The sequence below is a fragment of the Pleurodeles waltl genome, chromosome 4_2, assembly GCF_031143425.1.
Source record: "Pleurodeles waltl isolate 20211129_DDA chromosome 4_2, aPleWal1.hap1.20221129, whole genome shotgun sequence".
Lineage (NCBI taxonomy): Eukaryota > Metazoa > Chordata > Amphibia > Caudata > Salamandridae > Pleurodeles > Pleurodeles waltl.
Window position 1 is genome coordinate 507,059,504 of NC_090443.1, and position 27,800 is coordinate 507,087,303.

At 43.3% G+C, this 27,800-nt stretch overlaps 1 protein-coding gene across 1 annotated transcript in view; it reads right to left on the minus strand.

The window, feature by feature from the left end:
• Positions 1–4,164: 4,164 nt before the first annotated feature.
• The window catches only part of PLA2G4A (phospholipase A2 group IVA), a 698,142-nt gene continuing 674,506 nt past the window's right edge, over positions 4,165–27,800 (minus strand). The window contains exon 18 of the mRNA XM_069231997.1: positions 4,165–8,062. Within this exon, the coding sequence (XP_069088098.1) occupies positions 7,931–8,062 (132 nt within the window). The 3' untranslated portion in view covers positions 4,165–7,930. The remainder of the gene's footprint in view (positions 8,063–27,800) is intronic.

The following is a 27,800-nucleotide window of genomic DNA, read 5'->3' on the forward strand; positions in this document are numbered from 1 at the left end:
TCTCCAGATCAGAGCCCGAGCTGTAGGAGGGGGGAGAAGGTTCCCTCATATACTGCAGAAGGTTGTGAGCAATGTTCCTCCTGGATGTGCTTGGAACCAAAGTCCGGTGTGTTGTCTCTGCTGCTATGGGAAATTTTGAGACATCGAGCCCAACGGTCACAATGGGGTTTCTTAGATGGGAAGGAGCAAAAGGCCTTGCAGGCAACCCTGTTGTGTTAGGAAGACAGACAAATTACATACCTAATGGAGGTCGGTCCGAGGATGCTTCACGTGGCAGCAGAGACAGTAATGAAAGGGCATTCATTCCATCACCGTCAACACATGGTGGAGAGACGAGGATGGCAGATGGAAGGAAGCCTTGCAGGGCGAAGGCCCATGTGGGACGAAGTCAACCGAAAAGTCATCAGGCGAAGCTTAAGCCGCTGACCAGAGATGATCGAGAAAAAGAGAAAAGCATTTGATAACAATACCAAAGGACGGAGACCAAAGAGAGCATTGCAAAGGTGTTGAACCGGAGCACAACAGCACATGTCCAAAACCGACAGAGGAAGGAAACACTTTAACAATGGAGTCGACAATCATGCACATTTCTAGCAGGAGAAGGAGTCACACTACCTTGTGACTCAAAAGACTTCTTAGAAGAAAAACTACTTGCAAACATCCGGACCCAACACTAAACGGCAGGAGTATGCACTGCATGTGTATCTACACCCACACATGCCTTGAATGCATTGTTATCATTGAAAACACGAATCTAAATCCATTTAGTAACTTCACAGAAAACCTCACTGTGCTTAAAAACACAAGTAGGGGTACAGTCCCATTATGGAAGAGCACTATTTAAAAGAAGTCTTAAATATCAATGTGCAGTATCAATCTTTGGCCTGCAGTGTTACACCATAGCAACATATACATGATCACCATTGCAGACTGGTACTCGTGAATATCACCCTATTTGTAAAGGTCCATGTGCAGATTAAGCAATTTACAATGTCAATGTATTTACTGTATTTATGGTATTTCTGACATTTTGTATAGCACCACATGCATACTTGTTGCTTCAGTCGTTGCAGAGGGGAGGTTTAAGTTGTCAGAATGCTGTTGTGGATCATGATATTCGATAGCAGGGTGCAAGTCCTCTTTCTGCATGGTCTGGCCTTTGGTCGAGGGTGGCAAATGCTGGCTTGTTACCAAAAGCAGCGCAATGCTCATCTGTCAGGGAACGTTTTCAGTTCTTTTGCAAACCCTTTATAGTCTCTCTGTGACCTTAGGGGCTCTTCAGATTTATTCAATATGAGGCACCTGCCAAATTTGACATTTTCGTTCCTTGTTTTTTCTTTTAGCCTCTTCTATGTTAGAGACTGTCATGGCATGACCGGAGATTCCTGATAAGCGTGTGGAGTGTTGCAAGTAGCTAAGGCCCCAACCCATCACACATTTTGGCTCAGCACCTTGAACTGTATTTCCTATGTATGCTTTGTTCTTAAGTCTTTATATATTGTTTTTCTCATTTGGAAAGGCCCATGTACAGTAGAAAGAGGATCTACTCTCAATAATACCGGGCATCTAACAAGCACTGTCTGCACTGTGTTCGGAATTCGGCAGGCACAAATCTTTTGGGTAAAGCGGAGTTCCAGGAGACAGTATTGTCTTGACCAGGGAAGGGAACGGAAGGTCTGGGTCAAACAAAATGCTAGGGCACTGGGTATTGGGCCCCGCCCAACATATGTTGGTTAGGGTTTCAATTATTCAACAACCCAGTTGTCACTGTGAGGAATGTGAATATAAAACAGGCATTGTGCTTTCAGGAGATAATAAACAGTATACTCTCATTAGTGAAGTGTTTATCTTTAAAGTACTGTGTCCAATCTAACTATCAGCTAATCATTTAAAACCGAGATTGCTGGTTATCAAATAAGCACTTGATGTAAACAGGAAGGCAGTCCTTTTTCTGTTGCGGTGCTGACTTTTACACAGTACATCCGTAGTTGCTCACCTCCGTACCAACACAAAGGTCATGAAAGCAGTGCTTAATTTGAGCTGGCGGCTGCTCTCATTTTCGGGGACTGTCACTTATTACTCCTTACCAGACATTTCCAGATTGCAAGAGAGGGAAAAACACACAGAGGAAAGAAGGAGGAATAGAAAGAGGGAAAACTACCTCCGAGGGACAAAGCAGGAAGTTACAATAGTGAGCTAAAGGGGCAGGGAGTGTCAGGTAATGGATTAAAGAGGCCTGAGGGAGATTAAGTAACTACGTAAACCTTGGTATTCGGCACGCTGACATTTAACAGCACGGGCTGCAGACTTCTGAGCAGTGCTTTGGACAGTAGCACCAATTATTTTACAAATTAAAGAATGTCAGAAGTAAACAGCTGTGTATGGGAGGCTGGCATTAGTTACTGAGTAAAGGGACGGGGGTGGGCCTCACAATGCTAGGACTTGGGATCTCTGTGAGAAACTAATACTAACAAGGATGGTGAAAACTCTTTGTGACAGAATAGCTCTAAATAATTAATTTTGCCTCCAAGGTTCAGTTATATTATCCTGGGCTGGTGGCGGTAGGATGGCAGTTTGGAGTGGTGGGGGAACAGACAAACAGCAACTGAAGCTATTGTGTGATTGGTGGCTCACCCTTTTGGGACTGCTGTTGCTAGTACTTGCTAGTTGCATTGTGGTCATTTGCACTGCAACAGTCTACGTCTAAACATGTGAATTCTTATGCAACTTTGAGTGGTTCGGTGTTAGAGAACCAGAAACTACCATGTCTAGAAACACCAGCATGGCCACAGAAGACTCCCCATCCGATTCCCCATGGAATCAGTAATCATCATGGAATCAGGCAAAACGTGTGCAAAGGCAACCACTAACACCAAGTCCAGCAGTTTATTCTAAATTCTAGGGTTAACTCATGGTCCTTGTCTCATGAAGACACCCAGCAGTAATAGTTGATTCCTAATCTGCTTTGCCCGCCACCCTCCTGCCCCCCAACCCCAGCAATCTCCCCAAGGAATAAAAAGGAAACTCGTAAAGGGGACTCAGATGTGTTATATATGATCTGTGTACAACGCACACAAACTTTGGACAACTACATTATGAATGTTATTACACTCTTCTTGTGTAGCTGTCTTTTTGCAGTTACAGCACAACAGGATCAGTGAAGGTAGAAAGCACGTGAGCTGTAGCAAAAAAGCAGTAGGAAGTAGATTATAAACATTCTGACAGATTTGTCTAAAAATCAGTGTGGAAATTGACACATTTCATTTTGGATTTCAAGGACAAATCCATGCTTTGACACAATGTCTCAACGTGCAAAAAGAAGGGAGCTAAAATGACTAAGCAAAATCCAACCTCTCGATGAAAGTGCATAACGTATGGGCAGATTTAGGTTTTATATATATATATATATATATATATATATATAGAGAGAGAGAGAGAGAGAGAGAGAAAAAAGGTTACAGGGACGTTATAGTTAGGTTCTGAATTCACTCGTACAAAATCATAGAAATTCTGCAGTTATAGAGTTCTTTCAAGTAATAACTCGTGCCCTAGGGTAACTATAACTTGCGCCTTCGCCATGCACAGCTAATTAATCCGCATATTGTATAATTGATGCCATAGTCTATGCTATCTTTCTTACTCTCACTGCAACATCTGCAATAAGCTTATTGGTGAGACAGCTGTGGATGGTGAGGTTGTGAGTTATAGTTACCTTGGGGTGTGAGTTTTAGTTACTTGAAAGAACTCTAGCTGTAACTGCTGAATTTCTATGGTTTTGTACGAGTAAATTTAGAACCTAACTATAATGTCCCTCCAACCTTTGTTTTTTTCAGTGAATTTCTATGTTTTTTCTTTTTTTTTTTTTACGTCTAGTAATTTTAATTGCAATACGTGAATCCAACCACAGCAGCGCGCAGTTTGCCTATAAGCACCCAACCTTGCACTGCCTTCTCCCGAGTGCAGTAGGGGCTGCCCGCAAGGGCTGGCCTGCAGTCAGTCCCTGCGGCTAACCCATGAAACCACCCAACACGCTGTTGTGGATGGCCCTTTGTGCATGCAAAGCAGAAGTTAGCCGCGGACTCTGTGGGTTTCAAAATAGGCGTGAGACTGTATCTGTAGCCGTCTCTGCAATCCCCCCTTAAAAACAACACATCACCAGAATAACAACGTACTGACATACATTTATTTGTTATTGGAAATGATTAGAATGTGATGGGAAGTGGGATATCCCATTTGAAACAGATTAAGTCGTTTTCACTTCTACTAATACTTTAAAAAAGAAAGTCATTAATTATATAAAAAATTATATACTGTATGAAAATTTAGAGGGACATAAATTAAAAATAATGACTTTTTGAATTATACAATTAGGAAGACTTTTCAGGGTGCCAAATGTTGCTCCAGCCAGGATGGACCCAGCACACATTCTTAAACTAAGTAACATGTGAAAGACTCTAAATCAGATTGTGTGCAAGTTTATCCCAAGCAGACATTGTGAAAATATGCCATTACTGTGGTCCCCGCGGATCAACACTGGCTACCCTGTTCTAAATATATGCGAGGAGCTAATGGGGTAAAATCAACATAAAACAAAATTGACAAAATGAGTATCTCAAGAAGCTCTATCCGAGTTTGAGCAATACATGATAACAAGGATGTACAATGATGAAAAATGGACAGTCTAATCCCAAGGCAGAATTGTGAAATGCAGGAGTTTTAAACATGCAGCTGGTTATTGCCTTTCTTTGAACCCCAGGAATAGCTGAGGATACCTGACAAACGCTGGCAAAAAGCAGTCATGCCCATATATGTGACCTCATTCAAGCGGGCATTAAATGTTGTGCAAAGCCCGATACATAAACAAACAGCTTAACGTTATTATTTGTACAGAATAAGTCGTAGTCATCATCAGTGCAAAAATGGTCCACACATTCAGGTCATAACAATGTACTGACAGTTTGAAAAAAATGACACTTAAGTTGCCCTTCCCCGTCCCCAAAAAACATTCACTGTTGGTATTTATTGCTTACTAACGGGTCGGGAGAAGGGTTCAAGAGTTTGGCAAAATACTAAAGAGCTTTCCTATTCCCATGCTTAGATGCCGCTTGGAGTCCACACCAAGCCACGTGCAATCTCAAGTGGCAGGAGTCTGCAGACTAGTTGAGGATATTGCATGTCCCCTCCCATTTACAGCCCACAGAAGCCACGGTGATGCAAGAAATCATTACAATCACGGCTAGCGGCAAACTATATAGCCTGGCATCCAAATTTGAGGGAAAATCTGGAAGCATATGCCACCAAGTGTCCCTTACTCTGACAATTCCATCTTGTCCCTTATTTCTATATGCAAAGACAGCCAGGCCTTTCCCACTTTGAACGCTATACTCTGGAACAAATTACTCCCTTCAACCTGCCTTCCGTTGGGTAGGTCCCTGAAAATCCAGTTAATCCCTTAGCAGCTAGATCTGGTCTCCATAAGGCCACTCGGGTGACATATTTGGCACTGTAATATTATTATATACATTATTGTAGAAGTGGTCTCCGGCGATCAGGGACAGGGCACATGGCTGCACAGCATGCACAGGTGTAGGAGAGCTGGGGTGTGCATCATTGTCCATCTTACAAGAGAACCCCATTCACAGACAGTACCATTTTAAGACAAAGTTTAACATGATATAAAAAACCTAATTCAAACATAAAAAGTGTCATGAGACATAAATATTTTTAAAAGTGTTACATCTTTCTGTATTTGTTTTGTAGGTTCATTAAGTATATAGTGTGCAAGAATAAATCGTCTCTAAACTAAATCCAAATGAAGCAAAACAAGACCCTATCCTATTTTCAGTAATTAAGGCTCAGGCGAGGGGGTCTAGTCATTCGCGGAGGGTAGGCCAACAAGGCTGACAAACGGATTGCAAGGAGAGCGGCTTCAAAATACCGCCGATTTTTACTACAAGTGTTTGGTACAGGGACTAGAATATGTGTTGAGTTTCTGGTCCTGTCGGGGGGAGGGGAGGTCTGTGTCTAATGCAGCATCAAAGAGTGGAAAATGTGCAGCATTCAAGGACTTTTACTGAGAAGCAGAGAAATGACGCGGTACAACACCTTTTACTTGTACCTCCTGTGTATACTTTGGCCCCTAGACACTCATGGGAGAGATGATGCAAATCTCGTGCCTCTAAATGCATTAAGCAATGGCAGCCCTATATAGATGCTGTGCTCTACTCAGTCTTGTGCTATGTAAGTTCCAAGATATGCAATATAATAAGTATATATATTATTTGATGAAATGGACTCAAGCCATTAAACCACTGGTTATAGTGAGCTTTTGTGCTTTGTTAACTGAGCGCTGGAGCATGAATCATGCTGATCTTGGAAAGGTTTTCGCCTTCACTTGGGCTGCTGAACCGGGAACAGGCCTGTTATGATAGAGGTGTCAACATAAGGCCCCGACTGTTTTGTATTTACATGCAATTATATATACAGGCCAATTGTTGTTCTTCTCTGGATATGGGTACCCTTACAGTGTATTCTTTTTGTTGTATGCTTTATAACCGTGTAGCAGTTTGCTATTTTAAAAAGGAGAGTTCATTTTAGTTATGTTCTTGGATGCTCGCCGTTTAAACTCTTGATAAAGAATCGGGAAGGATGGCCCCTGTCCGCTCTTCAAGGGCTTTCATCTACCATTTGAGTATGAAGCACACTGGTAGGTTCGCAGTGACGTCGCTTTCAAATTATGACATTCAGGTGAAGTCACTTTCAGGAGTCCACTGATGAGAGACGGAGCCAAAGGCAATGTTTAAAATGTCAGCCTTAAAACATGCTGTGTTAAGAAAACATGCCTAAAAGTGAAATAAGCATATCTTCAGGCTTGGCAAAAGCGGATGTGTACCTTTGTTATTTGACAAACACAATAAGAAAAAATACAAGAAATGCAATAGACAAACCTTTTGAATAGATACTACGCCAATCTTAGTTCTATCCATCTCTGAAGTGCCAGTGTAACTCTCAGAAATGGTGTGGAATATGAAATGCTAGCAAGATTAACATTCAAGACTGGCAACCTAATCTGCCCAGCTGCAAAGAGCACAGGTCTGATGATCTGAAATTAACTTGGATGTAAATGTGTTCTTGGTCTTCAATATGGGCCGCAACAAGGACAAAATTAGAGACTTGGTGCAAACATGCAATTATTTGGACCCTAGACACCGGAAACAAATGTTCACAATCCTTAAAAATAAACAGAAGTTCGGTACTCCAGATTCATATGAACACCAAACAGTGCATTCGCAGTTGTTGGTCAGACAAACACATACCAACAGCAAAGAGGTGTGTTATGATGGCATGATGCAAAATATCCAACCTACTTAGCCCTCGAGAACTTTGACACACCCAAACAGCAAAAAAAAAAGTGCAAGTAAAAGCCAGGGCGGTCAACCATTCAAACACCACTGCCTCATCTAGCCTGCACATGTTGCTGGAGAGCCAAAGGGGGCAGAGTCCCAAGGTCACCGACATCTTAGGTGTCACTTGTTAGGGAGTCTTTCACCTCGGAATGTGGCCAGTATGGATGTCTCCCTCGATTTGAATATTCATATCTAGAAATTATCCCTTTCTACTTGATCCGAATCCTCCCTTTCATACCTCAATGGATCTTGGGCACTGGAGACTATTGGTACATCACACATTTTTGCTGATGGTCGGTGCCGTTGATATTTTTGCTGTGCACACTGCTTGATGTTCATGGGGGCTTGAGCCTGTTTTTCAACATGCTGAAATGTGGACTGAGATTTTTTTATAATGGAGGTCTGCAGAAGTCGACCTGATCACTGCCTCGCCCCTCTAGGCCTGGAAAATACCATGAGTGAAATTGGCTCTTTTGGTAAAATCAAAAATCCGTAGGCTGCCAGAGGCCTTGCATGGTGCTCTTCTATGTTGGCAGTGACGACTGGCCGTCCCGATTAAGATATCGTCTCTTGTCCAGGTCCTTCAGGGACACAGAGAAGCGGGCTGGGTTGCGTTTTCGGTACTCAATGCTGTCAATTATGGCTTGCTTTATCACCTGGAAGAAATAGAGTGAGGAGACAAAGAAGGCAGTCTACATTAATAAAGGCAAACTGGTGCAAACCAGCGTAATGAGAATGGCAGCACATTGACAGATGCATAAAATAAATAAATACATGTAAAAAACAACAAAATTAAACGCTCCAGGAGAGTACCTCTACCTAAATGTTACTTCCTTCTCTGCTCTGGTATTTACTTTTTTTTTTTTTTTTTTTTTTTTTTTAACTACACAGTGCTTTGTGGACCGGAGCAGTCTGAAAAACACATGCTGCTCTTCAATTTGCAATGAGAATGGCAAATAATGAAGGCACGTATGGATGGTGAGTTTGTGTACATAAACCCACCTATTTTTTTTGTTATTTCTTCCACTCTTGCAAGCATAAAAACGAGTTTATAAAAAGTTTATTTTATTGACAATCAAGTTTCCATACCAGATTACATTGACTACTTAATTCCAGTCAAATCAAATGTGAGGAAATTAAAAAACACAAAAAGTACAGAGGGAAAAGGTAAGTAGACGCCGTTGTTGCCTCTGCACCACACCGGATTCCACTAAAGGTTTAGAAAAGTTGCTACTCCGTGGCAACAAACTCGAAGAATGCTATGCAGTCTGCATAAGTAGGCAGGTCCAATTAGCTGACATTTGGTGCTGCAAACTTAAAAAAAATAACGAACATGATATGGAAAAGAAGGCTGTGTCTCCAAGTTACAGCTGTAGAGCTTTCTTGTCAGGGCAGAGTGAGGGACTTGGATGTTGTGATTGTGGGAGGAGAAAGGTAGCAGAGCAGGGAATTATAAATTCGGCCAATGGGTGATAAGAAACAAGTGACGACTCTCCGAGTGAGGAGAGGTATTATTGAGGAGTGTAGGGATGGCAAAGAGTGATTATCTTTTCACATACAGGGTAAAGAGAAGGGACATAGATGGGAGTTGTAGGAAAATGGCTCCCTGTTGCAGTTACCCACCCCCCCCACTTGTTGCCTGATATTGATGCTGACTTGACTGAGAAGTGTGCTGGGACCCTGCTAACCAGGCCCCAGAACCAGTGTTCTTTCACTAAAAAATAAACCATTGTTTCCACAATTGGCACACCCCAGGCACACAGAAAAGTCCCTTGTAAAAGGTACCAGTGGTACCAATGGCCCTGTGACCAGGGAAGGTCCCTAAGGGCTGCAGCATGTGTTGTGCCACCCTAAGGGACCCCTCACCTAACACAGGTACACTGCCATTGCATATTGGGTGTGTTGGTGGGGAGAAAAAGGCAAAGTCGACATGGCATCCCCCTCAGGATGCCATGCACACAAAATACTGCTGGTAGCATAGGTAAGTCACCCCTCTAGCAGGCCTTACAGCCCTAAGGCAGGGTGCAGTATACTACAGGCGAGGGCATAGCTGCATGAGCAATATGCCCCTACAGTGTCTAAGTCCATTCTTAGACACTGTAAGTACAGTGTGGCCATATTAAGTATATGGTCTGGGAGTTTGTCAAAAACGAACTCCACAGCACCATAATGGCTACACTGAATAATGGGAAGTTTGGTATCAAACTTCTCAGAATAATAAACCCACACTGATGCCAGTGTTGGATTTATTACAAAATGCACACAGAGAGCATCTTCTAAGATGCCCCCTGTATTTTACCCAATCCTTCAGTGCAGGACTGACTGGTCTGTGCCAGCCTGCCACTGAGACGAGTTTCTGCCCCCCCTGGGGTGAGAGCCTTTGTGCTCTCTGAGGACAGAAACAAAGCCTGCACTGGGTGGAGGTGCTTCTCACCTCCCCCTGCAGGAACTGTAACACCTGGCGGTGAGCCTCAAAGGCTCATGCCTTTTGTTACAGCACCCCAGGGCATCCCTACTAGTGGAGATGCCTACCCCTCTTGCCACCGCCCCAAATTTTGGCAGCAACGCTGGAGGAGATAATGAGAAAAACAAGGAGGAGTCACCCACCAGTCAGGACAGCCACTAAGGTGTCCTGAGCTGAGGTGACCCCTGCCTTTAGAAATCCTCCATCTTGAGATTGGAGGATTCCCCCAGTAGGATTAGGGATGTGCCCCCCTCATCTCAGGGAGGAGGCACAAAGAGGGTGTAGCCACCCTCCAGGACAGTAACCATTGGCTACTGCCCTCCTGACCTAAACAAACCCCTAAATCTAGTATTTAGGGGTGACCCAGAACCCAGGGAATCAGATTCCTGCAACCTACACAAAGAAGAATGACTGCTGACCTGAAAGCCCTGCAGAGATGATGGAGAAGACAACTGCTTTGGCCCTAGCCCTACCGGCCTGTCTCCAGACTCAAAGAAAACTGCACAGCGACGCATCCAACAGGGACCAGTGACCTCTGAAGCCTCAGAGGACTGCCCTGAACCCGAAGGACCAAGAAACTCCTGTGAACAGCGGCACTGTTCAAAAACAGTAATGACTTTGCAACTTTTAAAGAATTCACTCTTCCCGCCGGAAGTGTGAGACTTCCCCCTCTGCACCCGACACCCCCGGCTCGAGCTCCAGAGAATCAACACTACAGGGAGGAGTCCCAGGCGACTGCGACCTCGTGAGTAGCCCGAGACGACCCCCCTGGACCCTCACAGCAACGCATGAAGAGAGAATCCAGAGGCTCCCCCTGACCGAGACTGCCTGTAACAAGGAACCCGATGCCTGGACCAAGCACTGCACCCGCAGCTCCCAGGACCAGAAGGAACCAAACTCCAGTGCAGGAGTGACACTCAGGTGACACTCTGCCTAGCCCAGTCAGTGGCTGGACCAAGCAGGTCCCCTGTGCCCTGCCTGCTCCGCTAGAGTGACCACCGTGTGCCTCCATTGATTCCTATTCAAAACCCAATGCCTGCTTTGTACACTGCACCCACCCGCGTCTGTACCGCTGAGGGTGTTTTGTGTGCCTACTTGTGTCCCCCCCCAAGTGCTCTACAAAACCCCCCTGGTCTGTCCTCCGAAGACGCAGGTACTTACCTGTTGGCAGACTGGAACCGGAGCATCCCTGCTCTCCATAGGCGCCTATGTGTTTTGGGCCCTCCTTTGACCTCTGCACCTGACTGGCCCTGTGTTGCTAGTGTGGTGACTTAGGGGTTGACTGGAACCCCCAACGGTGGGCTGCCTATGCCCAGGAACTTGAACTTGTAAGTGCCTTACTTACCTGAAAAACTAACCAATACTTAGCTCCCCCAGAAACTGTTGATTTTTGCAGTGTCCACTTTTAAAATAACTTATTGCCATTTTAACTAAAACTGTGTATGTTACTGTTCTAATTCAAAGTTCCTTACTTACCTGTGTGGAGTACCTTGCATTTTATATATTTACTTCAAATCTTGAATCCTGTGGTTCTAAAATAAATTAAGAAAATATATTTTTCGATATAAAACCTATTGGCCTGGAGTTGAGTCTTTGAGCGTGTGTTCCTCATTTATTGCCTGTGTGTGTACAACAACCCTCTGATATGCCTACTGCTTGACCACACTACCACAAAACAGAGCATTAGAATTATCTAATTTTGCCACTATCTTACCTCTAAGTGGAACCCTTGGACTCTGTGCACACTATCTCTTACTTTGAGATAGTATATACAGAGCCAACTTCCTACAGGGCTTCATGAGATCCACTCGAGTAGTAGGCTACAAGAGAGGCAGGCGATTTACTCAAGGTTACTTTCTGGAAAAGGGAAGGGGTAAATGGGGGAAATCTTCGAGCATCTTTTTAACAGGGATGATGCCCTTCCTGGAGACCTCCATGGGCCAACACAAACGACAAGGCCGACATCCTCTAAACTACAGAAATATAGACTGAGGCAACTTTGTTTCACTCTTTTTGGAGGCAATTCCTACCTTATTAGTTCCAGGTCATAAGGCCTCTGGCAAAGTTACTCACAAATGTTGTGTCTTTAAATAAAACAACCATACCTAGACAGTTTTTCAAGTTTTATGATGTGTTTTGCAGCTGCTCTAATTTTTAAACTGTCTGACCCTGCAGTATCATGGTTCTTTGCCATTTCCTCGGATGGGCTGGGCACCTCGTTACCTTCTATTTATGAAAAAGCCACATAAATGTGGAACAAAACCGAGTTCAGATTCCTCTTTTGCCACATGACAAAATGATATCAGAACAGGTGTGCAACATCCATTGGGCTAAAAGGGCTTCAGGCCCCGCCCCCACACATGTAAGGTGCTATAGTCCACTGCACCTGTCAAAGGGCAGCTGACCTCTTACAGTCCACCTCACAGAACACACTGTGTGCCCCTTTCTATGTCTATTTGATGGCTCAACCTGTAATAGACTAGTAAGTGGATCAGCATGGCAGTGTGCATGGACAACATCTGGCAATGTGCCCACCAAAGCTTTCTGCCAATGCAGCATGGTGTGCTCCAAACTGCTGTGCCCTTGTTTCTTTTGGTCTTCTTTACCATCTTGCGAGTGGCAGTGGTTGGAAAACATGGAGGAAAGCGTTTCCTAGATCTAAGTCCAAGAGACAAACACATGTCAGAAGGATCAAATTAAACATATCCTGGATGCGCAAACTCTGTCTCTTGCTGTCCCTTGGGATGACTATTTTGCACTTATCTGTTGCCCACTCTGCTTTCTACTCCCTCATGCCAACTTCAAACTAGCAAGTGTAGGCCTGTGGATTAATACAGCTATTGCTTAGACATAGCCAGATGCCTCTACTCTTTTCAATGTCCGCCTGAAGAGTGGATTTTAAAAGCTCAAGCTTGCACCAAGGGCCAAGAGTTCACATTTTACACAGGCAAGGAACTCACCGTCGTTGAGTCGGGGTGACATCTGGGTGAGTACATTAAAACCAACCCCATGCCCCACCCCATGATCAAAGCAATGAAGTAGCATGAAACCACTAAACCTGTCTGTGAGAATTTAACAGTCTCAGGCCATATTTATTTTTCAGAAAGACACAATCAAAACTTCTTGATACGGATACACTTGAAAATATTTAATTGTATGCATTGAAAATCCATATTAATACACAGCTAGACATACATTTTTCAGTCTGAAATTTCTCAAAATCAAAATCATGTTAACCACCAGGCTGACCCTTCAAGCACCATCCCTATGAAAAATGTAATTGCCCCCCAATAGATTCCCACTAGGACCCCCACTTAGTTCTTGACAAGGCAATCTCAGCCACTCCCCCATACCACTGGAGCCTCCTTTGGCCATCCTTTACCATTGGATGCCAAACCACACTAGAGAAAGCTAAAATTGGATCCCCCGGCACTCCAGGCCATATTTTAGTCCCAAGCACTAGTGCCATCTGCCAATATAACCACTGTGTTAAATAAGCATTCGTGGGCAGCAAAGATATAGTCCCTTTTGGGCCCAAAGTGAGCCCTTCTGCACACTGGCGCTTCACTACCCTTACTTGGGGGAAATAATTGGAGCCAAATCAGGAATACATCTGATCTTATAGGGTTTGATGCCAAGATGTTTACCCACAAGTATGACAAAACAGGGCAGAACCGTCCCCCCCAAAAAAAACACCTGCTTAGACATCACATTGCCATTGGACATTCCTTCCCTCTGCCTGCTGAAATGCCAGTTGCTCCAACATGGAGCCCTCTTTATTCATGTTTAGTTTTTCTATTTTGCTTTTAAGCGCAAGCTCGCTTTTTCCTTTCCTTGTGCTCCAGCACGTTCTGACTTCTACCACATCGTCCATAGGCAGCCGCCCCGGCTTCAGCTCTGTTCATCGCACCCTTTGTCAATGTAGTTAATCTCTCCACATGCCACTTCTTTTACTGCTCCCTGTCATCTACCTTTTATGGTTTTCTCCACCTGCAGCTTCTCACTTATTACAGTTCGCTTTGTCTCCCTTTTTTAGTTTGCATTGTCAGCTTCCAACTGCCTGTGCTTCCCTGCTCTTTCTATTAAATTAAATAAATGCTTTATTTGGGCCATAGGCCATACAAGTTGTATCTAAAAGACAAAACTTAAAACACATTACATGGTCATCATTAATTCACAGCACATTGCTCTTACATATTTACATAAAGAAATTGCTTGCAGTATGTCGCTATTTGCCTAATGGCACAAAAAAAAAAAGAATGTAGCCCAAAGTGCATATCTTGGACAAGGGCATAGAATGGTTTGGTGTATCTAACGATAGAAACTTGTAGTTGTCATGGCTCAACCCAATTATGAAGACCAGCTTGTTTGGTATAGTTCCATTACTAAATATACAATCATTTACATTTAAAATGCATACATCTGCAAACATCATAAAACAGTTAAAATCCTAAAATACATATACAATAAATCAGAGATGTTTGCGCAGGTTTCGGTTTCAAAAGCGACATGGTTGAAACAAGCCATAAAGCAGTAGGCCACTTGGCCTCAGGAAGGGTTACCAGACAGTTTGCCAAGTTTCACTGACCTTATTCTCCAGACACACAGGAGGTATCTTGATGTAGCAAACACTAGTTGCTCCAAAGCATCACACCTCATGAGCCTTTCGGCCTCCCAGTAATGCATTATTCATTGCAGCCTACAACCGAAGCTATCCATCTTTCTATGCTGGACAGAAAAATAGGAAGTGTTCCTCTGACTCAGAAATCAGTGGGCAAAAGGGACAGTCATCGGTCAAATTCAGGGACCCCCCCTCCTAATTTACTGTAAAAGATTTTAACTGAAGGTTTCCATATCTAAACCCGAGATATAGGTTTCTAGCGTAGCTAGGGCTGATCCTTTCTAGATAGCGCTAGAAGCTGGGTGAACACTTGTGCTGGAGAAATGTTGATACCAAACCCTCCTCCCTTTGGTCATTCCTGTGCTTAACTAGTGTGCACTCCCAAAAGTTCTCTAACTATAATTGCTGAATCCTTGCACAGTACTATTGGAGTGTTCCAGACATCTTCCATTTTGATGAAGCTGCTTACAGTTTTAATCTTGCTGAGCCATGGAGCGCGAACCCTTCCATCCAGCTTGATGAGCTTGACTAGGGTGTTGCGATAAGTGGCTAATTCAGGAACTGACCAGATTTGTAACCAATACTTCAGCATCTTTAGGGTCATCAACCTTTTGCAGTGCTGTGTCCAAACGAATGGGAACTAAGGGAGAGCTTGTCAGCAGGTTGAAGATTGATCAGATGAATGTATTTTCTGCACACAGAAGGGGAGAAGTGTCTGCGCTTCCCCATAGCACTGTAACATAGGTAGCCCCGTTCAGGGCCGTGGCCCTGCAGACTTCAAGCACTGGAGAGATCGCACCACTGGAAGTCGCCTTACATTTCCTAACGACAGCCGCTCTATGCTGAAGTGTGGTACACTTGTCTCAATCTGCGCACCCCAAGAGCTATTCTAGGCCAGTCTGATGCCTAAACCGTAAAAGCATTTAACCTGTTCTACAGGAGCTCCCTTAACAAACATCTTGCCCCTGAAAGAGCGATGGGGGAGTGATCACCATGAACTTCAATTTGGAGGTGTTTATCTCGAGCCCTCTGACCACACAGGCCTGTAACCACGTGGGAGTCCTGGAAAGTAAGCGTATTTCATCTTTGAACATAAGCACAGGAGTGCTGTTCTCCGCCGATTTCGGGGCACCGTGATTAGTTAGCAAGCCAGTCCAATACGCCATTGACAGAGAAACTGAACATTGTGGGAGCTCGGACACAACCTTACCTTACACCGTGCCAGCCATGCCACCTGGGCAAAGGTTTTGATATGAAGGCTGATCAAGATTCTTGAAGGTCCACTGGGCTCCCATAATCCCTTAAAACCCTCCATAAGGTCAAAAGTGGCCATCAAATCCATAAAGGCCACATATAGATGTTCCGACTCGGGTCAATGTATTTCCAGCTTATTACCTTGAAATGAAACACCTGATCTAGGGTGCTAGCCTTGCTCCTAACCCCTACCTGAAAATTAGAGGGGATATGGCGTTTGTTATTTTGAAACGGTAAGCCTTGTGAGGAACTGACTACAAAAGATTTTTTGATTTACATCGATCAAACTGATTGGTCTGTAATTTGTTGGGAGATCCCAGCTATCCTTTTTAAAGATTGAGACAATAATAGCTCCCTGCCATGTAGGGGGATATCTCCATTTCTCAAAACTTCATTACTAAGAATCTTTATGTAAGGAATCCAGACAGTTGGATCAGACAGGTCCATGTCCCCAGGAGTGCCATCCGGGCCACAAGCTTTCTCCCATTTCATCTGGCGCGAGGCCCACTCAGTTTCTCTCAATTCAAGCTCTGCAAGAGTCTTAGTGTTATCCCTATCTAGACGGACAGCCTAAGCAATGTTTTCTTCAATGTCAAGCAGCGGGAATTTAATGCCCGCTCCTTACAGAGCTCAGTGAAGTGGGACACTCATAGTTTGGGCTGAACAACAGCCTCAGGATTGACATCTAGAGACGGCTCCCACTGGCCAAGATCTTCCAGAAGGCCCTCATATCGTTGTTGCGCAGTGAGTCAGTTGGATCCTCCCACTGGGCTTCCTCCCATGATTTCTTTCTAGCTTGTAGGATTGCTTTTTAAGATTTTATTGCTGCCTTTATTTCCATGCTCTTCCCCTATCCTAAGGGTGTTGAGAAGCTCGTCCGTAGCTGCTCTACACTGTGGGGCAAACCACCTGGTTTGTGGGTTGACCAAATGACCTCTCTGTTTTTCTTTAGTGAGATTTAGTTCTAGTTTGTTTGCAGGCTCACAATGGAGACTGAGTAACCCAGGGAAGTGTTTGGCACTTAGATCAAGGAGGCTAAATAATTGTAAAAAGCTCTGGTATATGGCTCTTTAAGCTGTACCGTTATTGGAGATCCTTGACTATTTTATGTTTCCGGGATTATTCGTGATAATAATGGAATTTAAGGGCATACCTATTTCTATTGAAATGTTTTGGAGACAAAACCCAGCTGTAACGGAGCACAGAGGGATTCATGGTCATTATCTGCTCTTGGTGTTACCTCCATATCAACCACTTGGGACCAATGTCTAATATAAAAAAAAATATGTAATCGATGGTACTAGAGTACAGGCCTCTTTTGAAGGCTGGTTTACTTAAAGTGTCAGAGGTTGTACTTAATACCATAAGTCGGTATGTTTTCAGAATGTCAATAATTTGCTTGGCTACCCTTTAATGCTTGGGACTAGAGGCAACTGTCAAAGAGGGGACACCATTTGCCCCCTCTTCTTCCTTTGTTAGGGCAAGTAGAGATTCCCTAACATAATGGCCGTATTACAATCACCAGCAACTATTTTGAGGCAGGCAGGATTCAACTGCTCACGCATTAGGGGTAGTTGGTCTATAGGCCCAGTTTTGAAGTCACCTGGGGAACAGTGAATGTAAACATGAATAATGGCAATCTGCTTTGTTTTAGGGGGGGACTGCCACTAGTGATAATGATGTCTAGGTTGTCTTTATAATCAGTAGGAATAACCTTGGCACTAATAAACCTGTCCATTCTTAGCCAAATAAGCTGGCACTCCAGAGGCTCTGCCTGGTTTTGAGGGTATAGCATTCAGTAAGAAAGATAAATAACTTGTCCACAATATCAGTTCTGTTGACCAAGTTTCCTGAAGAAGGATGATTTGATGTTGTTCAATAAATGAATCCCATTGGAGGTCACTTAGCTTGGCTCATATCCCAGCAACGTTCCATGACAAAAGTGTGATAGTTGCATGTGAGTGGTTCTCACTGGCGTAAGTTGGTTACATGAGCTATGTTGTTGATAGCCTCTCCTTCTCAGGATGCCAGGTGGACCTGTGGCAGTGGTTTCATACATCTAGGGGCCTTATCTAGGCTCTCCAAGGCTGCGGGGGACATTTAAGTGAAAAGCTGTGAGGTATTTTCTGGCAGGTAAACTCTAAATGTATAGAAGAGTGAGGTTGTCAATCTACTGCTGATAGTTTGCTGGAAGGAGTAAGAACATGGGGTGTTTTGCCCTGTCGGGGTTGTGTGGTGGGCTGCTGGCATATATTAGTTTGGAAGCACCATGGAGGGTTTAGTTAAGTCTTGTATTTAAATCTATGCTCAGATTGAACCTGTTCTAAAGCGATAAGTCCCTCAAATAGAGCATGGTCAGCAAGGTGCACCCATATACAATTGAGGGGTGCATTTTTATCTGTAATGCAGAAAGCATCTACAGGGAGTGCAGAATTATTAGGCAAATGAGTATTTTGACCACATCATCCTCTTTATGCATGTTGTCTTACTCCAAGCTGTATAGGCTCGAAAGCCTACTACCAATTAAGCATATTAGGTGATGTGCATCTCTGTAATGAGAAGGGGTGTGGTCTAATGACATCAACACCCTATATCAGGTGTGCATAATTATTAGGCAACTTCCTTTCCTTTGGCAAAATGGGTCAAAAGAAGGACTTGACAGGCTCCGAAAAGTCAAAAATAGTGAGATATCTTGCAGAGGGATGCAGCACTCTTAAAATTGCAAAGCTTCTGAAGCGTGATCATCGAACAATCAAGCGTTTTATTCAAAATAGTCAACAGGGTCGCAAGAAGCGTGTGGAAAAACCAGTTTGGCCATATTTCAGAGCTGCAACATCACTGGAGTGCCCAAAAGCACAAGGTGTGCAATACTCAGAGACATGGCCAAGGTAAGAAAGGCTGAAAGACGACCACCACTGAACAAGACACACAAGCTGAAACGTCAAGACTGGGCCAAGAAATATCTCAAGACTGATTTTTATAAGGTTTTATGGACTGATGAAATGAGAGTGAGTCTTGATGGGCCAGATGGATGGGCCCGTGGCTGGATTGGTAAAGGGCAGAGAGCTCCAGTCCGACTCAGACGCCAGCAAGGTGGAGGTGGAGTACTGGTTTGGGCTGGTATCATCAAAGATGAGCTTGTGGGGCCTTTTCGGGTTGAGGATGGAGTCAAGCTCAACTCCCAGTCCTACTGCCAGTTCCTGGAAGACACCTTCTTCAAGCAGTGGTACAGGAAGAAGTCTGCATCCTTCAAGAAAAACATGATTTTCATGCAGGACAATGCTCCATCACACGCGTCCAAGTACTCCACAGCGTGGCTGGCAAGAAAGGGTATAAAAGAAGGAAATCTAATGACATGGCCTCCTTGTTCACCTGATCTGAACCCCATTGAGAACCTGTGGTCCATCATCAAATGTGAGATTTACAAGGAGGGAAAACAGTACACCTCTCTGAACAGTGTCTGGGAGGCTGTGGTTGCTGCTGCACGCAATGTTGATGGTGAACAGATCAAAACACTGACAGAATCCATGGATGGCAGGCTTTTGAGTGTCCTTGCAAAGAGAGGTGGCTATATTGGTCACTGATTTGTTTTTGTTTTGTTTTTGAATGTCAGAAATGTATATTTGTGAATGTTGAGATGTTATATTGGTTTCACTGGTAATAATAAATAATTGAAATGGGTATATATTTTTTTTTGTTAAGTTGCCTAATAATTATGCACAGTAATAGTCACCTGCACACACAGATATCCCCCTAACATATCTAAAACTAAAAACAAACTTTAAACTACTTCCAAAAATATTCAGCTTTGATATTAATGAGTTTTTTGGGTTCATTGAGAACATGGTTGTTGTTCAATAATAAAATTAATCCTCAAAAATACAACTTGCCTAATAATTCTGCACTCCCTGTAGATACTGATCTGCACCCATGTAATTTAACAGAGCCAACAAATTACTTTGTTGGTAAGGGATTCACATGTTTCTTTCATGCCTTCATGAAGTTTAAAGACATTTGTCATGCTAAGGACTGGAGATTTACAGGAGCTTCTGTCTGATCCAGGGGGCAAGAGTTTGTTATTTTGAAACGGTAAGCAAGCTCCCACGTGACCTGTTGGGTGGGTGCTCATGAGAGCAGGGATTTCTGCTAGGGAACTGAACAACTATTGCTTGCCCAGATTGTTAGGGGAGATCAGACTCAGCAGTGCGTTAGTGAGTGTAAGATAGAAGGCCCTATCATGTTTGCCATGCGCTCTACAAGAATAAGCTGGTAGACAAGAACTACCATCTATCGGGTTTGAAGAGAGTGCAGTGCAAACACTGGTACTTGTATTACTGAAGGCTGGTGCTTTAACAGTAGCCTCTCTAGTCTGATGCACGTTTTGAATAAGCTGTGCTACTAAAGCAGACAGATTGTCCATTTTCTCAGTCAAAATCTTGAACAGTCTGATCACGGCATATTTTAAACCCAGTAGCTCTCCCTTAAACAGATTTATTTGGGTAACAGGCTCTGACCCAGCTGGAAAAGTTGGAATAAGGCCGTTAGGTGCATCACATTCATAGCTGTGAGCAGGGTGTCCTCAGAAACGAGTTTGTCATAAACCTGCTCTTTCTAAATGTACTCGCTTCAAACGTAGACCAAAAGAACATACTAAAATGAGATAAAAGCATTTACTGTAAAAAAGAAAGTCACAACAAAGCACAGACAGTGAAGATGACGAGGAAGGAAGACGGTGTTTGAGTTGGAGGGGATAAGAAGACAATGTAAACAGAGATGAGAGGTGCAATTGTGGTTCAAAGCAGGATTAGTCTTATCTGTTGCTGAGCAACATATGAATCAAAGGGTCAAGACTGCCTAGGGATTCATAGGCACATTTCACTGCCTATTTGATTAAACAGCAAAACCCAAAACTGAAGTTAGTTGCGATTCTAGAGAGAAGGCTAAAAATCTAGAAGGCATACATGAATACCTGCACAGACGAAATTAGTTCCTGCACATGCAGAGAGAGTGGGGCTCTGTCACAAAAAGATCTGTCCTCTCCTAGAGTGGAGCGCATTTTCAGATAGAGTAAATCTCTAGCACAAATACAGGCAAGTCCCTGCATACATACTGCTGAACCCCTGCATAGACAGAGCAGAGATTATGCACAGATGGAGCAGAGGATCCTACAGATATACTGTCCAGATTCTTTAGACAGTTGATTTCTTCCACTGAATCAGAGCACAATCCCTGTACAGAAAGAGCTGAGCTCCTGAACAGCAGAGATCATACTGATTCATAGACTGTGGTGAGCCAGTTCATGGGTAGAGCTCAGCTCTTCCAGTGCTCATTCTTAGTTTGTGTGTGGTCTGACATACTGGAGACAAGCGCAATCTGTGGGAGTACCACAGGCATCTCATCCAAGTTAGACTCTGACATGGTCTGTCTCTGACAGGGACACAGGAGGAGAAGGTGGGATGAAAAGGAAGGGGTTGAGGGAAGAAAATCTCTCTTTCTCTCTCTCTTGATAGAGAGAGAGAGAGCGATAGAGCGAAGAGATAGAGAATAGTGACAGGAGAGGAAGTGTGAGAAGATATAGAAGGGAGAAAGAGGGGAAAAGAAATGAGGAGAATGTGACTGAGAGGGGAAGGAAACAGTGTAAAATGTGAGATAGCAGAGTGAGTGATATGCGAGTAAGCCACACTACAAGGATGCTAAGGCAAACTTTACTGTACATTCCACTCACTCCTTTTGCTCCCTTCTTCACTAGAAGCCAGTCTGTCACCTCGTCAGTGAGTGATGCTACACCTGGTAGTGGTGTTACAGCTAATAATCTCCAAAGAAACATTTTGAATACCAGCATTTATTTTTACAAATTAAGCAGTGGGCAGGAGGGTAGGTGTTCCGTACATTACACAGTTACCTGGCTGCCATGTTTTAGAATTGTAAAGGTGGCATAGTCAGTTTTAAAACTGTTTCGTATGGGAGATCTTTCACATAAGTTGCTGAGGTTGGTCTATTATTAAGATCAGGTATAAAAGTAAGAGTTGACAAGTCATTTTTTGGCTTCTATAGAGTTACATATTTTATTAGAAGCATTACTAAAACATACTACAGACACATTATGACACTGGCAGCTTCCCTAGCAAAGATTAGCTACTGGGCACGTGGCAACTGAAGTAGAAGCAGCACAAGGAACTGTCAAACAGCAGAGGCACAAAAAAGGACATCAATTGGAAAAGGTTCCCTGCATAAAAGTTAACAGTCGAGCAGCAGTAGAAATGTGTGTTTCTCACTCTCTCATACAACAGGTACAAACGGGACAGCAGCAATGTAGGTTTAACTTCCCTATAGAACAGGTGCAACTAAGATGGCTGCAGTGCATGCTTTCCTCTCCTACAGAACATGTATATCCTGGACAACACACAGCAGTGTAAGCTTCACTACATATTGGCCCCTACAATACAAGTGTGTTTCCCCCTCAAAGAACGGGTACTCCTTGACAGCCATAAACATGCATTCTTTGCTCGCAGTAGGTAGGAATAGTGTAAGCTCAACCTCCAGTTAGAAGAGATACAGCAGGGCAGCTGTAGTGCAACTCTATCACAGACAGAACACATACAGCATAGGTTGTAGGTTATGTACACTTCTCTGGAGCAGATGCTAAATCCACTGAAATAGGTATGTGTGTGAAAGTGTGAAGACAGTTGTCACTGTCACTTAGGTGGCATTCTTACAGCACGTGCATAGTCACAATTGTTTACTTAAGATGCTGTTAGAGATGCTTCTGTCATACGCTGAAATTTGTGAAGCAGTCACTTAGAGTCCTGCTGTTACCACAACTCCTACTTTAGTCATATCTTTGAGCCTTGCTGGTATCATTAAGTTTTACTTTCAGCGCCTTCGGGTCTTAATGCTGCTATGCCAGCAACTCCTGCTCCTGTCACTGCCAACGACTGTTGCCGCTATCATATACTGTCAGTTCTTGTTATGATCACACTACCCACTGCTGTTAATAGACATAACTCATGCCAGTTGCCCTGCTTCTTCAGCCCATTATGCACAATGCTGTCATCCACTGCTGATCCAGCTGTCAGTCCTCCTGCTATTACCTCTCCATGCTTGGGTGGATCAGACAAACTCAAAAGGGAGTGGATGGATGTGTGAAGCATAAAGCATGTAAGAGCAGCTCAACTTCAAGGGTATACGAACATGCAACAGCCTCGGGCTCCAGTCATTGTTCCCTCAGCAGACCAGATGTTTACTCCCCTAAACTGCTAGCTATTCCTGCCATCTTCCTGCGAAAGATCATAAAGCATATACATAGGTGGAATATGAGCTCCCCCCGGCTGGTGGTGCAGATGTCCACCAGCTGCACTAACAGGAGCCCACTGTGATGGGTGCCGCAGGTTCATGGGGATGATCTCACCTTGCCACGTGCATGGGTCTATGCCAAGATTACCACATAGCTATCCTCATGTGTCTCAATCTAATTCTGCAGCAGTGTCATGTGCTGCTGTTGCTCACACCAAGCTTTCATCTCATCTATACACAGCTTGAGCTGCTCCATAAAAATGTCTGCCACCATTATTTACCATAATGAATTTCTGGCGCAGCATGTGCACATATCAATCTCGTCATTTTTAGCCATCCCTCTTTCATTGGGAGAAAAATATTGTGACTGAGTGCAAGTTTGGCCAAGGCAGGTGTCTATATGTTTTAGAAGAAAATGAACCTACAGCTCACAAAATAGAAATTGGCTTTATAGTTGTAATTTACGATACTGGTAGTTTCCTCTCAGAGCAACACACAGCCATTTCAAGAAAGGATTGGAGGGCTAAAGACTATAAAATTATCATCAACCCCTTGTACACTTCCTCAAAAGATAGAAAATACCACAGTAAAAAAAAAAAAAAAAAAAAAAAAAACACAGGTACTCATCATCTGGATAATGATCCCTGAGATACGTCACTAATAACTCATAACAACATTGAGAAATACGTAAATATTTAAGTTATATGTCATGTTACATTTTATATGCAGATAGACAAACCTAAACCTTAAACAAACGGCCATGAACTCAAGATCTGACCCCTATATAATACCTACATGACAATAATTTGCATGCGCTTGACCTTTTCAATATATATATTGATTTTACATCAGCTAAGGAAGATATGGTGTAGTGATTAAACCAACCTGGTTACTTGATTTTGAATCTAGTGTGGCACCTGAATGAATATTGTGCAGTTCCAGGCAAATCACGTAATGTGCTGTGATGATTTAAATGTGTGTGACTGTGTGTAACTCACAGATTTCAGCCACCACATGATGTATATACAGGGAGTGCAGAATTATTAGGCAAGTTGTATTTTTGAGGATTCATTTTATTATTGAACAACAACCATGTTCTCAATGAACCCAAAAAACTCATTAATATCAAAGCTGAATATTTTTGGAAGTAGTTTTTGGTTTGTTTTTAGTTTTAGCTATGTTAGGGGGATATCTGTGTGTGCAGGTGACTATTACTGTGCATAATTATTAGGCAACTTAACAAAAAAAAAATATATACCCATTTCAATTATTTATTATTACCAGTGAAACCAATATAACATCTCAACATTCACAAATATACATTTCTGACATTCAAAAACAAAACAAAAACAAATCAGTGACCAATATAGACACCTTTCTTTGCAAGGACACTCAAAAGCCTGCCATCCATGGATTCTGTCAGTGTTTTGATCTGTTCACCATCAACATTGCGTGCAGCAGCAACCACAGCCTCCCAGACACTGTTCAGAGAGGTGTACTGTTTTCCCTCCTTGTAAATCTCACATTTGATGATGGACCACAGGTTCTCAATGGGGTTCAGATCAGGTGAACAAGGAGGCCATGTCATTAGATTTCCTTCTTTTATACCCTTTCTTGCCAGCCACGCTGTGGAGTACTTGGACGCGTGTGATGGAGCATTGTCCTGCATGAAAATCATGTTTTTCTTGAAGGATGCAGACTTCTTCCTGTACCACTGCTTGAAGAAGGTGTCTTCCAGGAACTGGCAGTAGGACTGGGAGTTGAGCTTGACTCCATCCTCAACCCGAAAAGGCCCCACAAGCTCATCTTTGATGATACCAGCCCAAACCAGTACTCTACCTCCACCTTGCTGGCGTCTGAGTCGGACTGGAGCTCTCTGCCCTTTACCAATCCAGCCACGGGCCCATCCATCTGGCCCATCAAGACTCACTCTCATTTCATCAGTCCATAAAACCTTAGAAAAATCAGTCTTGAGATATTTATTGGCCCAGTCTTGACGTTTCAGCTTGTGTGTCTTGTTCAGTGGTGGTCGTCTTTCAGCCTTTCTTACCTTGGCCATGTCTCTGAGTATTGCACACCTTGTGCTTTTGGGCACTCCAGTGATGTTGCAGCTCTGAAATATGGCCAAACTGGTGGCAAGTGGCATCGTGGCAGCTGCACGCTTGACTTTTCTCAGTTCATGGGCAGTTATTTTGCGCCTTGGTTTTTCCACACGCTTCTTGCGACCCTGTTGACTATTTTGAATGAAACGCTTGATTGTTCGATGATCACGCTTCAGAAGCTTTGCAATTTTAAGAGTGCTGCATCCCTCTGCAAGATATCTCACTATTTTTGACTTTTCGGAGCCTGTCAAGTCCTTCTTTTGACCCATTTTGCCAAAGGAAAGGAAGTTGCCTAATAATTATGCACACCTGATATAAGGTGTTGATGTCATTAGACCACACCCCTTCTCATTACAGAGATGCACATCACCTAATATGCTTAATTGGTAGTAGGCTTTCGAGCCTATACAGCTTGGAGTAAGACAACATGCATAAAGAGGATGATGTGGTCAAAATACTCATTTGCCTAATAATTCTGCACTCCCTGTAGTCTTGCTTTGTCTTCCATCACCCCTCATATTGTGCAATGCTCCGTTGCTCCTCAGTTAAGTCTGTGCTGGATAAATACAAACTTCTGCATGTTTTGCAGTGTGAATAGTTATTCCACTCTCAGAATGTCCTTTCCATTTGAGTTCTTGGTGAACCCTCATTTTGGGAAATCCAGATAGGAGCCCCCATAATTATCTATATCCCAGTACACATGCCACATATTTGATAGGGTTCATATAAATCTACTCATCAGTCTACAGAGCAGTTTCTTTTGCTCTTTGTGAGATCATGCCCACAAACATCTTCTTGTTCCTTGAATCATTTGTTTATGATGCACCTTATGTTGCTTTTAGTAAGAAAAGACACCTTTCACATAAGGCGTCAGCACTTTTTGTGTGTCAGACATGCACACGGGCCCAAGGCCCTGTACTACCAACCATCTTGCAGACATCTGACACTCACAGGTCTGTTGGATACTCGAAGCTCCAGCAGTGCTTAGTGTCCCAGAGGAATACATTGACAAACACAACAGATCAAGCTTTAATGTGCTAAAGCTTCAAAATAAAGACACGCACGAATGCTGGCTTCATGTGGTATCACATTAAAAGCAGACATATTGGAATGTGTATTTTCATACTGGCTCTGAGGATGTCTCAACCCCATTACGTGAAGTGTTAGCCACACCACTCCAGCTTGAAGTACTGGATAGGTCAGGTGTGGCTGCGACCCTGTATCAGGACAAAGTTGCTGCTCTCAAAGTGCATCGTTTCTGCCCAAATGGGCAGCTTTTAAAAACAGGTTAACACTGATTATTACGTAAAATGGAAATTCACATTTATTCAGCTGAAGTGTTGTTCTCGTTTTCGTCACTCTTTCTCAGCTCTTCCTCATTTTTTTTCCGAATTCCGTCGTAGTCCGCCGTTGTGCAACTTGTAGCACTACCAATGTTTTCCATCATGGATCGCTGTTGGCCATAAGCCTGTTCCACAGAATGTTAAACACGCAAAAAACTATACCAAACGATATAAACATAAAAGATATTAAAACAGTCTTTAACCTGATTTAGAATGACCACTAGATGGCACGATATACTAAGACCACGATTTTCTTAAGCCACGCCAAAATATCAAGGGCGCTCATTTACAAGAGCTCGGCGTTAGTTTGAAACTTTGAGGTCCGGTTTCAGAAGTAGCTTTTTTTCGATGTGTCCCGACCTTTATATACCAGATACCGCGATAAATATAATATAATTAAATAGTGTAATATGAGAGAGGGACTGTACATAATAGAACAGCAGATCAACTGGTGCCATCAGGAATAATGCAGAGTTCTACGTTGCACAAGGCAAAGTCACATGAAGTGCCGAACACTGTTTTATACAGGGCTTTCATTTTATTAATGATTTCTTAAATGCAATATGAAGTGTCCCAAATATTTAATAGGCACAACCAATTCAAAGTAACAAGCAGTGGGTGAAGGCCAATATGTCTCGGCGGTAAAACCTACTGGCTTTTCCAAAGCATTTTTTTGGACTTGGACAGTCGCAACGATCTTGGAATGGATTTAAAAACATTAGTAAATACCCCCCTCGTCCCTCTCTCTGTAATGAATCACAGATTGAGGCCCTTGTGCTTTCCTTTACAACTTCCTCTTAAAGTATAAACCCCCTTTCTCCCCCCTCATTTTTTACTGATCATTTTTTTGACTCCCTATGGGCAAGTGCGGTGCACCCTTTCTCAGCTGAGGGGTAGTGTGGTGCTTTTCTCCAGCCTGCAGGGGGTTGGGGATATCTTTGCTGCTGGGGAGACAAAAGCCTCAGCAACTTGCGCAAGCTTCCTAATGCTGTATTGGTGCAGTTTTGAGGTCAAGCACACAAACGCTTTGAACTGTTGTAAGAATTGTGGGCTTTTAACCCTGCCCACCTCACGCCCATCACTTTCACACGTTCGTCGGCTTGCCTTTCAAAAATCCCTGATGTTATTTGTAATTGCTTTAACCTTTGTCCTGCTCTGAGGCAGTTTTGTTACTGCCTTGCAGGCTGACCCGGTTAAATGGATGATTGCACTATTGCCTATATACTTCAACGTGGGTGAACAATTTTTTTCTTTTGTCTCCTTTTCGTGCTCCATGGCCCTCACAGTGTCAACATCGCAAGCTCCGACGGAAGTATT